The sequence below is a fragment of the Grus americana genome, chromosome 3, assembly GCF_028858705.1.
Source record: "Grus americana isolate bGruAme1 chromosome 3, bGruAme1.mat, whole genome shotgun sequence".
NCBI lineage: Eukaryota > Metazoa > Chordata > Aves > Gruiformes > Gruidae > Grus > Grus americana.
The window spans coordinates 71,996,559-72,010,162 of record NC_072854.1 but is presented as its reverse complement, the minus strand read 5'-3'; the positions used below and the strand labels follow the sequence as shown (position 1 = coordinate 72,010,162).

The 13,604-nt window shown below is 39.7% G+C and overlaps 1 protein-coding gene across 1 annotated transcript in view; it reads left to right on the top strand.

Annotated features, from left to right (window-relative positions):
• UST (uronyl 2-sulfotransferase) overlaps positions 1-13,604 on the top strand; it is a 166,170-nt gene that overhangs the window by 57,108 nt on the left and 95,458 nt on the right. Inside the window, exon 2 of the mRNA XM_054822007.1 lies at positions 8,148-8,191. Within this exon, the coding sequence (XP_054677982.1) occupies positions 8,148-8,191 (44 nt within the window). The remainder of the gene's footprint in view (positions 1-8,147; positions 8,192-13,604) is intronic.

The window sequence follows — 13,604 nt, the reverse complement described above, 5'->3', positions numbered from 1 at the left end:
ACTTTGAAATGCATGTAGTAGAGAGCAACCTGGCCGCAGAGATAGATCACAGTCTTTGTTTTCATAGCAAAACACATTAAGATAAAATGGAAATAGTTTGGCTTAATGGCACCTTATATTACTTTGGTCATTAGGTTTTCTCTGCACTGTCTTGACAAAGAGATACATATCTACTTTTTCTTTGATTGCAGGAAAATACCTGTTGAGGCTGGTTTTATTACTTGATGTGATTTTTATTTTTTTTCCCTCCCCTCTCACTGCCCCCCGTAGTAATAAAGCAGTTTATTGACAAAACAAAGAATAAAATGAAACACCTGTCTGTACATTTTGAAATGCTCGTTATCTTTCTGTATAAGGTGTATTGAAGCAAGGCTTAACCACACAATTTGGAGAGGATCTGTGATTTCAGAGCAGCTTTGCCTTCTGGAATCTCCTCTCTTTGCAGGAGGAGGGCTGTGCCTAGCGTGCACCTTCCTCTGTCCTGCCTGCACCTCTCTGCTGCATGTGCCGAAACCAGCAGGACAGCAGTCAGCCTCTCACTGGGGTAACTGGACAGGTGATGTGCTGCCGTCAGGTGCAGAAAGGATGACTGAACCTGCAAAGATCTCGGAGAAAGACGAGGAGGATCTCAGAGGAGTAGAAGGGGGTTGAGAAGTAGCAGTGCAGAGAGTAAGACTGCTGTTTGTGGGTATGTTGGCCTGGGGCCAGTATATACTGGGCTATGAAGGTTTCTGGGTACTAAAGGCCAGTACAAGAAAAAAGTTGATGTGAACTTGTCGTGGAAGACTTCCAGAGCAAAGATCAGATGCATGTGTCTAGCAATTGGGAGTTAGGAAAAATCTCTCAGCAAGAGTCTCGGAGCAAAATACTCAACTGCTTGATAAGCATATAGGACAAATACACAATGTGGGTGTTGTAGTAGGAAGATTATGAACTTTCTGATGTCAGGCCACCTAGGTCTGTCTTTTGAGTTTGTAAGATGGAAGGATTTTTCTCTTTATTTGAAAGCAGTTTTAGCCAAGAGTTTTCATTATCAAATATTCAGATTCAGTTTCATCTAGCCAGCATTTCTAAACGTTCATTACAGTGGGTCTTTCATCTTGTAGAATTATAGGCTGGAAAGTCTGTCACTAAAGAGTAGAAACAAAAGCAAAAAGCACCAGGAATATCACCAGTAAACCAAATGTCTGCAATATTTCCTTTGAGGTGCTTTCTGTAGATCACATAATTTGGATAGATAGGGTCATATCACAATTTTGATTTTTTTTTCAATTTTTTTTATTTGACCTAAACCACTGAAAGTTTTGAATGTCTTCTGTATGAATTATAATCATACATTTCAGTATGTTTGACTATAACAAATACAGTGAACGTGGACACTTTTCCAAAGAAATTGATCTATGGGTATGAGTATGCTAAAAGGCAAGCGTATAAATTTAAACACTAATAGATTTGGACAAACTGATAAGTATACAGCAAGTCAGTATTCTTTAATATTTGTTTTCATAAAAGTATTTTTCTTCATTCAGAATCTTTCTCTGATGTATATTCTACATTGATTTAGAACCCACCATTATCCAAACCTTTTATATCGGTATTCCAGTGGTACTTTTATATAAATCACATATACAGAATTACCAGTAAGTTTTAAAAAACTGCGCTTATGCATGCCAGTTTCTCTCCTAATTGTGTTAGAAGTGTAAAACTGGTAGGTAAACAAATCTGAACTATATCTTAATGAAGTTTCCAGGGTTCAGTTGACTGGGTAATAAAGCCAAATAGGTATTTTTATCATGTTCCAGCTTCTTTACTTCATTGCATGCAGTGATGTAGAGTGACTTAAATGTATGGCTTTGGAGTTGGGGTTTTATGGTATTTATGATTTAAAAAAATAAGGAAAAACCAAAATGTTTTGAAAGGCAAGAAAAGAAGCAGAAAAATCCATTTCAGAATGTTTTTTTAAAAAAATAATGCTTACTCTACATTTTCTTCATGGTCAAAATGAAAATTTTGACAGGATGTTAGTCTTGCACAGAGGAAACCATTTGTAGGTACAGAGCCTTTTATCTACAATGGAAGAAATTGCAGTAATTGGTATTCCAGTGCAGACTGGTCAGTGGGGTTTTGCTATGTTAATCTTCTCTGCACACCTGTGAAAAAGTTCCCTTTGTTAAAGCTGGTATGGCTTTGCTGACCTCAGCTATAGCAGAGTTTTCATTTTAGGTTGGCTTTGAGCTGGACTACGTCATTCTGCTAAGCTGTTAGTTTTCAAGTTGTAGTCCCTAGCCCCCTTCCTGCTTTTGGACCACAAATGGCTCCATGGCATGATTACTAAGAACATCTTATTATTTCAGATGTGTAAAAATCTATGACATTTCTAAGGATATTCACTGTTCTGCTAGGAGGAAAAAAAAATAAAGAAAAGGAAGAAAAAAAAGACACCTATAAAATGCAGGAGGCTGAGAATAAACTGCAGAAACCACCCCTAGTCTGTTGTTCCTAGCAGTCCTGCCTGACCTGGGTACGTGCTGCCAGCCATGGGCATCCTGTTCGAGTTAACGCTCCTACCAGTGGAGCCTCCCCACTGTTTTCTGTAGCAGGAAATTCTTCATGGTGGAAGGAAAAGAGCAAGGAAATTGCGTAGCATAAAATGGTAACTGGCACTGGGGAGCCATGAACTGATTTTGATTGTGGGTGGATTTCGAGTTTCTTGCTTAAATAATTTTTTTGTCTGGAAGCAGAGCAGAACTCATCCTCTTCTGATTGCTGTCTGGCACCTTCATTTATTTTGAAGGTGCAGTTCTTAATGATTAGGGGTGCTTGGTGGGGGAGTTGTTCTTCAAAGCCTTGAGTTCCAGACCAGAAGACTCATCAGACAACTGTTAAACTGCTCCTTTCCTTTAGACGTCAGATGATCTAAGGGACGGTATGCCCGTAAAGGTTGTATTGGCGCCTGGAAGTTTGAGACAGTGGCCAAGTGAAGAGAACAAAGCGCAATTTTCACAAGACACATTAGTTTGGCAGTAGCTAGATCCCAGCTTCTTTAGACTGCTGCTTGTGATTCCCACCAAGGGAAAACGTTGCTCCAGGAAAACAGTCAAAACTCCACAGTTTCCATGTTGGCTTTCTCCCTTCATCTCTACTCCGTTCTTTCCGCGTGATATCTAAATTGTTCAAATGGAGTGATCCTGTTTCGGTTGCTATCAAAGGGTCTTCCATTCATACATCAACCCATTCACCACATCTTCCTGTACTCCCCATTCATTTTTTGGAAAGGTTTTATCCAGGATTGCAGTTGTCCTTGTTTTCCATGATCGTGAACTGGACACAGTATATTTATCCTTAATTCTGGTGACTGACCATCTTTCTGTGTATAAAGTTGGCTCGCTTCAAGCAAAACCCCCACACTTAGTGATTCCAAGAAAAAAGGAACATAACCACGAGGTTTCCCCAAAGATTTTGTATACAGCTGATTCACTTAACCTCAAAGATAATAAATTATGGAAAAATTTGGACTGCTTCCACATATTCACCATGTTCTGTAATAAAGCTGAGGGAGGGGGTTTTTTGGGGTTGTTTTTTTTTTTTTTTTTTTTTTCCTGACAGACTGGAAGAGAATGTTCATTCAGCTCAAGTGTGCTGTTGAGCGTGTTTGTGTAATGCGGGATACCACTGTTCTGAGACTTGATTATTCGGTCTGACTTGTTTCTAATGCCTTAAACTTCCATGCTATTACAGGAAGGCAGAATATATTATAAGGCAGAAAAATCTGTTTTTTTAAAGAATAAATACTCCAGGAAAAACAAAATTAATCTAGAAGTGTCTTGTCAGACAACAGACAAGAACAATGATATCTTTAGTAAAGCTTTATTAAAGGACTTCTCTGAAGTCATCATAATAATTTAATCACATAGGTTGCTTCAGGGCAATGGACTAGATTGTTAATGAGGAAAGATGACCTCTTCTTCTATCGCTTTATCATTTCCACCTCTTCTTTTCTTGTGGCACTTAGGGATGTCAAACACATGCTGTCTGTGCCAGAGCATATGAAAGCTGCATAATAATGTTTGCCATCTTAGATAAGTTTGTCATGTTGATGTAGTTAAACATATGAGCTTATGAACAGTGGTTTCAGTGTTTATGGAATGAATTCCTAAGTCCCTGATTTTTACTGTGCAACTTTCCTTTTTGTACCACTTTGTCATCTCTTAGTGGACAATTGTTCATAGATTGGCATTACCTTGGTATTTCTCCACTGTTGTAATATTTATAATGCTGAATTTTTCTTTTGTTTTTAAACTAAACTAGTCTGATATGTATTCGCTGAAAAGTGGCCCTATGTGTGAAAGCTGCATCCTGTGTTAAGTTCATAAAATTTATAAATATCCAACTTGGGAGTCATGCTTAGTAAGTTTTTTATAGCCTCTTCTTGTGTTAGAAAGTCATCTTCTTTCTTGCAGCTTTTCTGCAGAAATATTCTGACCTAGGTGCGCGTTTTTCAGGATATTTCTGCATGCATTAAGCTTCCTGTAGTGTGGCCCCTGCTTTGCAAGCAGAATGGAAACAAGCCCAATTCTGTGATACGATGATCAGTGAGAGCTCATGCAGGGCTGCGTGGGGTTAAGGAACTGGCCGGCCTACTCCAGAGCCTGCCTGCTCCGCTCCATCGCAGTTGGATTTGTTGAGTTATTTTAGTGTTTTTATTTAGGGTATGGTATGAATCATACAGCGAAATGTTTCACTTTTATTGCTGAAAACAAATACTCGTTTTAAACATAAACCCAAAAGAGTTCAGACTGTTGAATTGATGTGGCATGCAGTGGATGCTGAGATCGGCTCTGGTTCATGTGCCTTAAGAGCAGAAGTAGGAGATGGGGCAGGGCAGGGAACTAGCTCAGCACGTGGCCTTTGGGGCAGTGTAACGCACTGGGGAGTGTCTGCAGCTTTCCTTCCTCTGCTCCTTGTTGGTAAGCTGTTCTGACTAGGTTTCAAATCAGTATTCTTAATTTCCTTGATCACTTGTGTCTGCCTGGCAATTAGTTGCTCTCACCATTAATTGCTTCTGGATTTGAGCAAGCAACTGCCATGAAAAAAACCCTGATAGAATCATAGAAGGCTGGAAAAGACCTCTAAGATCATCAAGTCCAACCGTCAACCCAGCACCACAACGTCTACTAAACCATGTCCCGAAGTGCCACATCTACACATTTTTTTTTTTTAACACCTCCAGGGATGGTGACTTCATCATCTCTCTGGGCAGCCTGTTCAAATGCCTGACCACTCTTTCGGTGAAGAAATTTTTCCTAATATCTAATTTGCACCTCCCCTAACACAACTTGAGACCATTTCCTCCTGTCCTTTTGCTAGTTACTTGGGAGAAGAGACCAACACCCACCTCACTACAACCTCCTTTGAGGTAGTTGTAGAGAGCAGTAAGATCTCCCCTCAGCCTCCTCTTCTCCAGGCTAAAATGGGCCAAAATTGTACTGTTGTCTTTTAAGTGGATACAGTAGTAAATAGACTGTGCTGTATTAAAAAACCAAACCCACAAAACCAAAACACACACGCATACCCTCCAAAAAAAGAAAACCCAAACAAACAACAAAACCCCCAAAACATTTTCAAAGTAGAAATCAAACCTACAGGATGCCTGTTCAAATCCAGGGATATTTTGATTTACTTGTAATCATTAAAAAATTACAAAGGAAAGAAAATGCAGCATGCATACTAAGAACATAGATTACTGACACGGAAAGGTAAAATTGGTTATGTTATTGGCTCCTTAATTTTAAAGAATATCTCAGAAAGGTTTCTGTAATATAGCTTACACACTCTTGACGCTGCTCTCTAAGGTGCTGTGTAAACTATGACTGTAATGATCTATTTTCTCAAGAGAAGGTGGTAATTCAAATCCTTCTCTACAGCAAAAGAGGCTGTGATAGGTCATTGCTAAAGATACAGTTAATGTGTGCATATATATATGTAGCAAATATTTCTTTTTATTTGGGTAAACATAAACTGCCTATGTTTTGGGGAGATGAGAAGTATATATGACTATTAATGTGTCCTTCTTCATACAAATTATAAAACTCTAAGTTTTGTTACTCCTTTTAAGAAATCAGTAGTTTTCTTATAATGTTTATGGCATTTCTAATGTGTTAACTTACTTAGACAACAAAAATGCTTTTTTGCATGGATCAAAATAAAACAATTTTCCTGACACAATGAGAAAACCACAAAAGTTATTTTTATCAACAACAGTGGCAGTCTTTCAATTTAATTAATTAGAAAGAGGAGAAAGTTGCTATGAACTACACAGTAACAGCCTGATCCTACAGCAAAATTAAATCCTGAATGAGTGTGAAAGGCAAGGCACTAACAGAGCTTTGCTTGCTTCTCTCCAAGTGTGACTCTGGGTTTTCCTGAAATCCTTCTTTTCAAGTCCATCTCATTGTGTATGGAATAGCTACTTTATTGGAAAGCCACCCACAACTCTGTTAGCAGTCTGGGAACTGAATTGCTTCCCTGGCAATTGCAATTGTATCAGAGGAATGGATAATAGAACTTATCCTGAATATACGGAATCAGCCATATTATCCATGACATTAAAATAATCAACTGGGTTGTTTGAAGGATGGTTGTTTGTGTCAAATGTATAGAGAGATGAGTTTCTGGTATGCTTTAGAAGATGATTCATGATCTCAGATGACCGTCAAAAATTTACTGTTCAGGCTTTTGTAGTTGTACGAACTCTCGCAAGATCAAGGTACCTACATCTGTAAAAGAATGACTTTTGGGTATCAGGACATTAGATGAGTTGGAAGCCTTTTGACTCAAGTTTTCATAACTTTATAACCTATGCTAGAAAAGCATATTAAAAGCAGAAAGCAAAACACTTCTGCAAAGTAATCCTGACTTTTTATTGTACGTGGAAATTTATCACGCTTACTCACATACAAACTTCTCCTTCCTGCCTCATGGATCCAGAAATCTCTGTTTTTTCTGGTACTCCAAAAAACAATGTGAAACCATGTTCTTTTGGCCGGATTGACAAGAGAAAAGGTCTTTGGTGCCGAATTAAGTTTTACTCCCACTAGCCTGCGTTGCCCCGGAAGTGGGATCTGCTGCCCATTCAACACCCCAGGAATGGAGATGCTCACAAGTGGGACATGGTTATTACAGTCCTCCTCCACCTGACATTTGGATATCTAGTAGGCACTTGTAAAAATTATTCTTATACTCCATACTGATATAAGGTTAGAGCAGAGGTATTTTTGTTGTCTTTGGTATGAGGATGACTGAAAGGAGAGGCATGTGTGGCCCCAGGGGAACTTTTAGACTCACTGCAAGGTTTCATCTTCTGCTGGGACATGTTGGGAAAGCTCCTGATTAATCATTTGAGAGAAGGGTTCAGGAAGGACAGTTGCAGGGAGGAAAGCATACGGGTGTATGTGGGATGGTGCATTTTATATATCAGTGTGTGTGTGTTTGTATATAATGGGTAAAAAGTCTGCAATTGTTGCCTTTTTAATTGTAGCTAACAAAGAAGGGAGCACGTAAAAATTTTAGAAGCTTTTTTCCCCCCCCTGAAGCTTTTTGTCTGAATGAAAAGAACATCTTGAAAAGGCAGGTGTAATTACATCAGAATACAACTCCCATTCAATTGATACTGTTCGGGAACAAAAAAGTAGCTTGGAGGTTGGGGAAATTCCATGTTAGAAGAGAGATAAGTGAATGCTTGTCAACTCCATCAGACCGAAATCTGATGAAGGCCTTTGATACTTTATTATTTAAGAAATCTTTTTGAAGTTAACTGTGCTCGCTTGCTTAAAACGTACAAGGATGCAGCTGACGGTTTTTGCCATGCAAATAATTGAATGCCATGATTATTTAATTAAAGCTGCTTTGGCACATTTAGTTTTATGCTAAAATGACAATGTGCATCTAATCTTTTATCACAATTGTAGCCAAAACAAATTAGTTTTGTTTTTCTCTTGTTAATCAAAAATTAAAGCAGAGGATATTTATTTTCCTTGAATTATTTGACACCACAGAACCAGTGGGATAGAGATACACTGTTTCTATGGATTGGCAAGTTTTCAAGTTGCATTGGATGACTTTTGTTTATCTCCACCTTCTTTTTGTAGGAAATTCCACTTATTTGGATGACCACGGACCACCCCCTCAAAAGGTGAGCTGCTGTTATTTTGCGTTTGCTTTCTTCTTGCTTTTTTTGGTTTTGTTTTTAACTAACTGTATGTTTACTTTTATGCAAAGCAACTGCTGAGTTTACATCAACGGCACTTGGCCTTTCTGACTTTTTTTTCCCCTGGTGTTTTCAGACATTTGTAAGTAACTTGGGTTAAATCTCTGTGTGATTAAACTAATAGAATTTTTGTCATTGAATCAAAGGGAGGCAGGATTTTAGTGATGTTTTGTCTGTCAGCATCTTCATGGAAAACCAAGACACCACAGTTGGAGCTAAGTCAAGTGAAGATGGTCTTTTTGCTGGCAGCAGTTCCTCGACAATGGGCTTTGCTACCCTTGCAATGTTTTCAAGCAGAGCAGTAGGATATTTTTAATGAATGTGTGTAATGAGCCCTTTTATAGGGGTAGGGTACACTGTTCCCGTCGCGTATGACTGTGCAGCCTTGACTTTTCCCTCACCATCATCATGGCACCTCGTGACATTTCAAGTGAGGACCACTGTCATGATGGTTTCTTCAAGACAAAAAAGTGGAAGCAGACATTTAGGGTCTCTTGTTTTGTTTTCTTTTGTTTTACTCTGTGTTGGTTTATTCTCTAAAACATGATTTGGTACTGTCTTGTGCCTGTCTTTCCAGATAGAAGACAAGAAGTCTATCATAACCCCTTTTGATGGGGCACTGGAACAGGTTGCCCAGAGAAGCTGTGGATGCCTTCTCCCTGGCGGTGTTCAAGGCCAGGTTGGATGGGGCTTTGGGCAACCTGGTCTAGTGGGGGGTGTCCCTGCCCATGGCAGGGGGGTTGGAACTAGATGGTCTTTGACGTCCCTTCCAACCCAAACCATTCTATAATTCTGTGATTACGTATATAATAATAATTAGCCATAGGCTAATTTATATAATATAGCTTATGGCTTTCTTTAATATTAAACTTTTCAAGTAGTACTGTTTTAATGGAACTTAGATGCCTGAATGCTTTTGTAAGCTCTCTTGGTATTTAAGTAGAAATTTTACCTGTTTTAAGAACTCCCCATGAAAGGGTGAGATTCCATGGTCACTTCTAGTCAAAAAGTGGAGTCTGCTGATGAAAGGGTCATTTTTTTATGTCAGCAGTGCAGGATTCCCACTGGGCTGATGTGGGTGAGCTAGAACAGTTATCTGAAAACATGTCTGTCTTCTAGTTTAGTTTTCAGACTGATTATTTCACTGATGTGGCCCACCATGAATGCAAGTGCAGCAGGTGAGAGTGAGTAGTTAGAGGTGAGGTGAGGTGAACAGCCACTATCTCTGATAGTAGTCCTCACTCATCTCATAGAATCAAAGAATCACAGAATGGTTTGGGTTGGAAGGGACCTTAAAGATCGTCTAGTTCCAACCCCCTTGCTGCGGGCAGGGACACCCTCCACTAGACCACGTTGCCCAAAGCCCCATCCAACCTGGTCTTAAACACTGCCAGGGATGGGGCATCTACAACCTCTCTGGGCAACCTGTTCCAGTGCCTCACCACTCTAGAATTTATTTCTAACATCTAATCTAAATCGACCCTCCTTCAGCTTAAGCCCATTACCCCTTGTCCTGTCACTATACTCCCTGATAAACAGTCCCTCTCCAGCTTTCCTGTAGGCCCCTTCAGAAACTGGTAAGCTGCAATTAGATCTCCCCGGAGCCTTCTCTTCTCCAGGCTGAACAACCCCAACTCTCTCAGCCTGTCTTCATAGGAGAGGTGCTCCAGCCCTCTGATCAGCTTCGTGGCCCTCCTCTGGATTCGCTCCAGCAGCTCCATGTCTGTCTTGTACTGGGGACCCCAGAGCTGGATGCAGTACTCCAGGTGGGAGTCTTGGTTCAAACTGGCTGTGAAATTACATCCTGAGTCACCAGGCCTTGAGTTTAAATGCTCAGCCATGTGCGTGCATCAGTGTGGTGAAACAGTTGGCTTTTGGTCAGCGGAAGGAGGGTAATGTGGAAAGTGATTTGACTTAGCTTAGTTATTGGTGAAAGCAAGCTGCAATAATCTGGGTTTATTCACCTTTTTGCTGCAAACTCCGTGTGCATGAGATCTTTAATTTTCAGCTGACATGTGGAAATTTGTTATACTCTTAAAGTTCAGACATCTCACTTAGAGGGGTGATGTACATCTTATTTTCTTCCTCTCAACACACATTACTTACTTTTTGTGCATGCACAGTTACAAAAACAAATGGATGTAGACAGAAGTGACAAAATCAGCCTGTTAAGTTCATCATTACTAACTGACATGGGATGGGAGGATCTAAGGCTAAACAAATGTTTCACATTTAAGTTTATTTAGTTCCCTTTTGTGCTCTTGAAAGATATTTTTTTGCTATTTGGGTACCATCTGCTGCTCTTGCCCAGAAGCACAGCAGCTTGCATGGAGTAAAGCATTATGTTTGTCAGGTCTTCACAGTGAACACTCAGCTCAGAAGAGTAAAGCACAACTTAATCCAAACCTGTATTTTTCATGCCTGCGATACCATTCAGAAATGCCTAGCTGTGCCAGTAAGGAAAAGGCTGTAATCTACGTGAGACTTTTTAGCCTTGAAAACTTTATTCATATTTTGGTCCTTTTACTTCAGGAATTTTGCGTTACCAATTAATGGTGCTGTGGATGGAAAACTATACTCCAATGGGCGATAGCAGTTGGACAGATTTATCCAACCCAGACACTTTCCTGTTTACATTATGACTATTTCTTTTGCCTATCTAAACATGTAATTTTGGGCTGTGTTCACACAGCTTCATCCAGCTGCTGTTCAGCTGTCTATAGAAAGGCCAGCTGATTAGATACCTACACGATTGGTTGTGTTGGTACTCTTTGATTAGCTACTTACAGTCAGTAAAGTTTTTTGGGCTTCCTCAGTAATCATCCTCACTCCTGAAAGCTTGGTGAATAGCTCAGTGGAATAACAGGCTGTAGCCTTGTATACATTACAGGTATTTTGCTTTTCGAATTACTTGCCTGTGTTTAGAAATATTGATGAAAGATGGATGCATGTATTTTGATCATCCCTTGAACAATGTGTGGGTGAGCCTGCTTGTTCTTGGGTGGGTTTTGTTTTGTTTTTCATTCTTTTCATCAAAACATGACTGGAGATTGGTAAAAGGACAGGTAATTCCTGGTATTTGCTTAGGGTCATGTTTTGCACAAAGATGCTCTCACTTTGCAAATCTCATGTATAGCATTATTGGCTAAGTGCCATTATTTGCCCTCCTACAGCTTCAGCTCCACACTGTGAACTCTACCTGTGTGAGTGAAACTAAATTCACTGTAATTGTCATTATCTTTCAGGTAGCCTCTAGTCATTTGACTAGGTAACTGTCTACACTTAAACTAATAGATAATTATGGTCAATGAATGGTTTAAATGACATATAAAAAGGTGTCAGAAGAAATTCATCCTGAATCCAACATTCAAAATATTTCATTACAAATAGTATTTTCAGTCATGATCCTCACAACACTCAGATGACGTGATGCACCTTTCTTTAGTAGCACCTGTAATGCACAGATGAAAAAGCCCTTGATTTGTTTCTTTCAATCCTGGCAGTCACTTGCCCTGGAAAGCATACCTTTGGCCTGCTGCGTTCAGCTGTGGTCAGTCCTTACGTGGCACTATTATATGAAGCTCTTCAGCGTTTTCCTAATGCCCGCCATATTCATCAGAGGGAATTACAGCATGCCCTGAGTGAAATGAAAACATTGAGAGGGGGATTTGGTAAGTTTAGGAAGTAAGTTTTAGAGTTAAAAGGATTCTAATTTTATGTGTCTGCTTAAAAATGCTTAAAAACTAGAAATTGAGATAATGAACAACAATCCATTACCTGGGGTTGAAATGATTGATAGCTAATATTGGCAGTATGTAGTTAGCTGTAGCGAAAGGCCACCAACAGTTGATGTGCACCAGACTGTAGCTGTTCTGTGGAGTACATTCCAGTGTTTTGTTGGAAATCATATTGGTTTTGGCTTTTTGTCATGGCTAGGTGCCAAAACTTGGGAGTTTTTTAAATACTACATTGGGTTTTTTTTCCCAGTGGAAGAACTGAAAATAGCACTTGTTCTCTGAATAAGGAATACCATCATCCAATTTCAGGAGCTCAGGGTACTGGGCTGGTTTTTTAAATAAAGGTGGCAGCAGCAATTTTCTCAGTGCAAGTAGAGAAGGAGAGCTTTGCTCACCGCTGTACATGAACATTGTTGGCGTGGTTCTGGTTCTCTCTCTAAGGCCAGTTGAACCAGCTTTTCAAGTCTTCCCCCACTAAAGGTTTACTCAACTGTTAAAGATTAGCAGTGGTTACCCTTGCGAGTGGTATGAAGGTTATGTGTCTGGCATAGGCCACTCTTCTTTGGCCCTTAGGCACCAAAGACTTGAATAATCCTAGATTTTCACGAGTTCTAATACAGATCTGTGTGTGCTTCTCTGCTGGTAGATGCAACCTCCAGTAACCCTAGCATGCCTCTGGTCTTGCTGGTGTTAGTACGTGACAGATAAAAAGGGAATATAGTTGAGCCGAACGTAACCTTCTACTCTGTCAGTAAAAATTAACTCTTCAAGTTAGAGCACTTGAATTTCCTACTTCAAATCTCTATCTCACTGCCTCCTGGGTTTTTTTAATACGCATCTGAAAATCAGTTTTAAGGTTTTTGCAAACTGATCATCTGTTTATCCTTTCTCTATAGATTGGAGTCGAAGTGATGCCTTTAGATGATCATAGCCTGTTTTTAAAAAACACCTATGAAATTGCTGTTCATTAGTGACTGATGGTGTTCAGTTGACACATTTCATGTCTGAGCATTTTGGCGACTAAAACTGATGTATTTTGTTCCAGTATTTGGGCTAGCTATTTCCTTAGCAAAACTTTCTGAGGTTTTTTCCTCCATCCAGGATGGTGAAGCTGACCTTTAGGACAAATGATGCGATCTTTATCAAACCTACTGTTGCTATTGATTGAAAGTTTTTCCCCTGAGAACTTAGCAAGAGCATCAGGATGTGTCCCTCTTTTGGTGCAGCTGATATATATGTGTAAAGGAGCTGTGCACATAGATGACAGATAAATTACATTCAAGTGGTCTATTCTCCTTTTCTTGACAGTTTTCCCATGGGATGCCTGTCATGGACCCAGTGTCTTTTGGCAGCTGTTTAGGTGTCAGCAAAGCCCTGTGCTTAGCACGTGTGTGACAGTGCTTCAAAGCTTTAGGTGAATATAAAAATGGATGTGGATCAGGATGAGGTCAAAATGAAAAGAAATGCAGACACAAAATAGGTTTGATCTGATTTTATTGGTTTGAAGCTGGAAAGTGGGTAAATACCCTTTTCACCATTCTTTCAGTTCTAGCCTAGTACTTATGTGATAATTGTTCATGTTTTCCTTATGGATCACGACT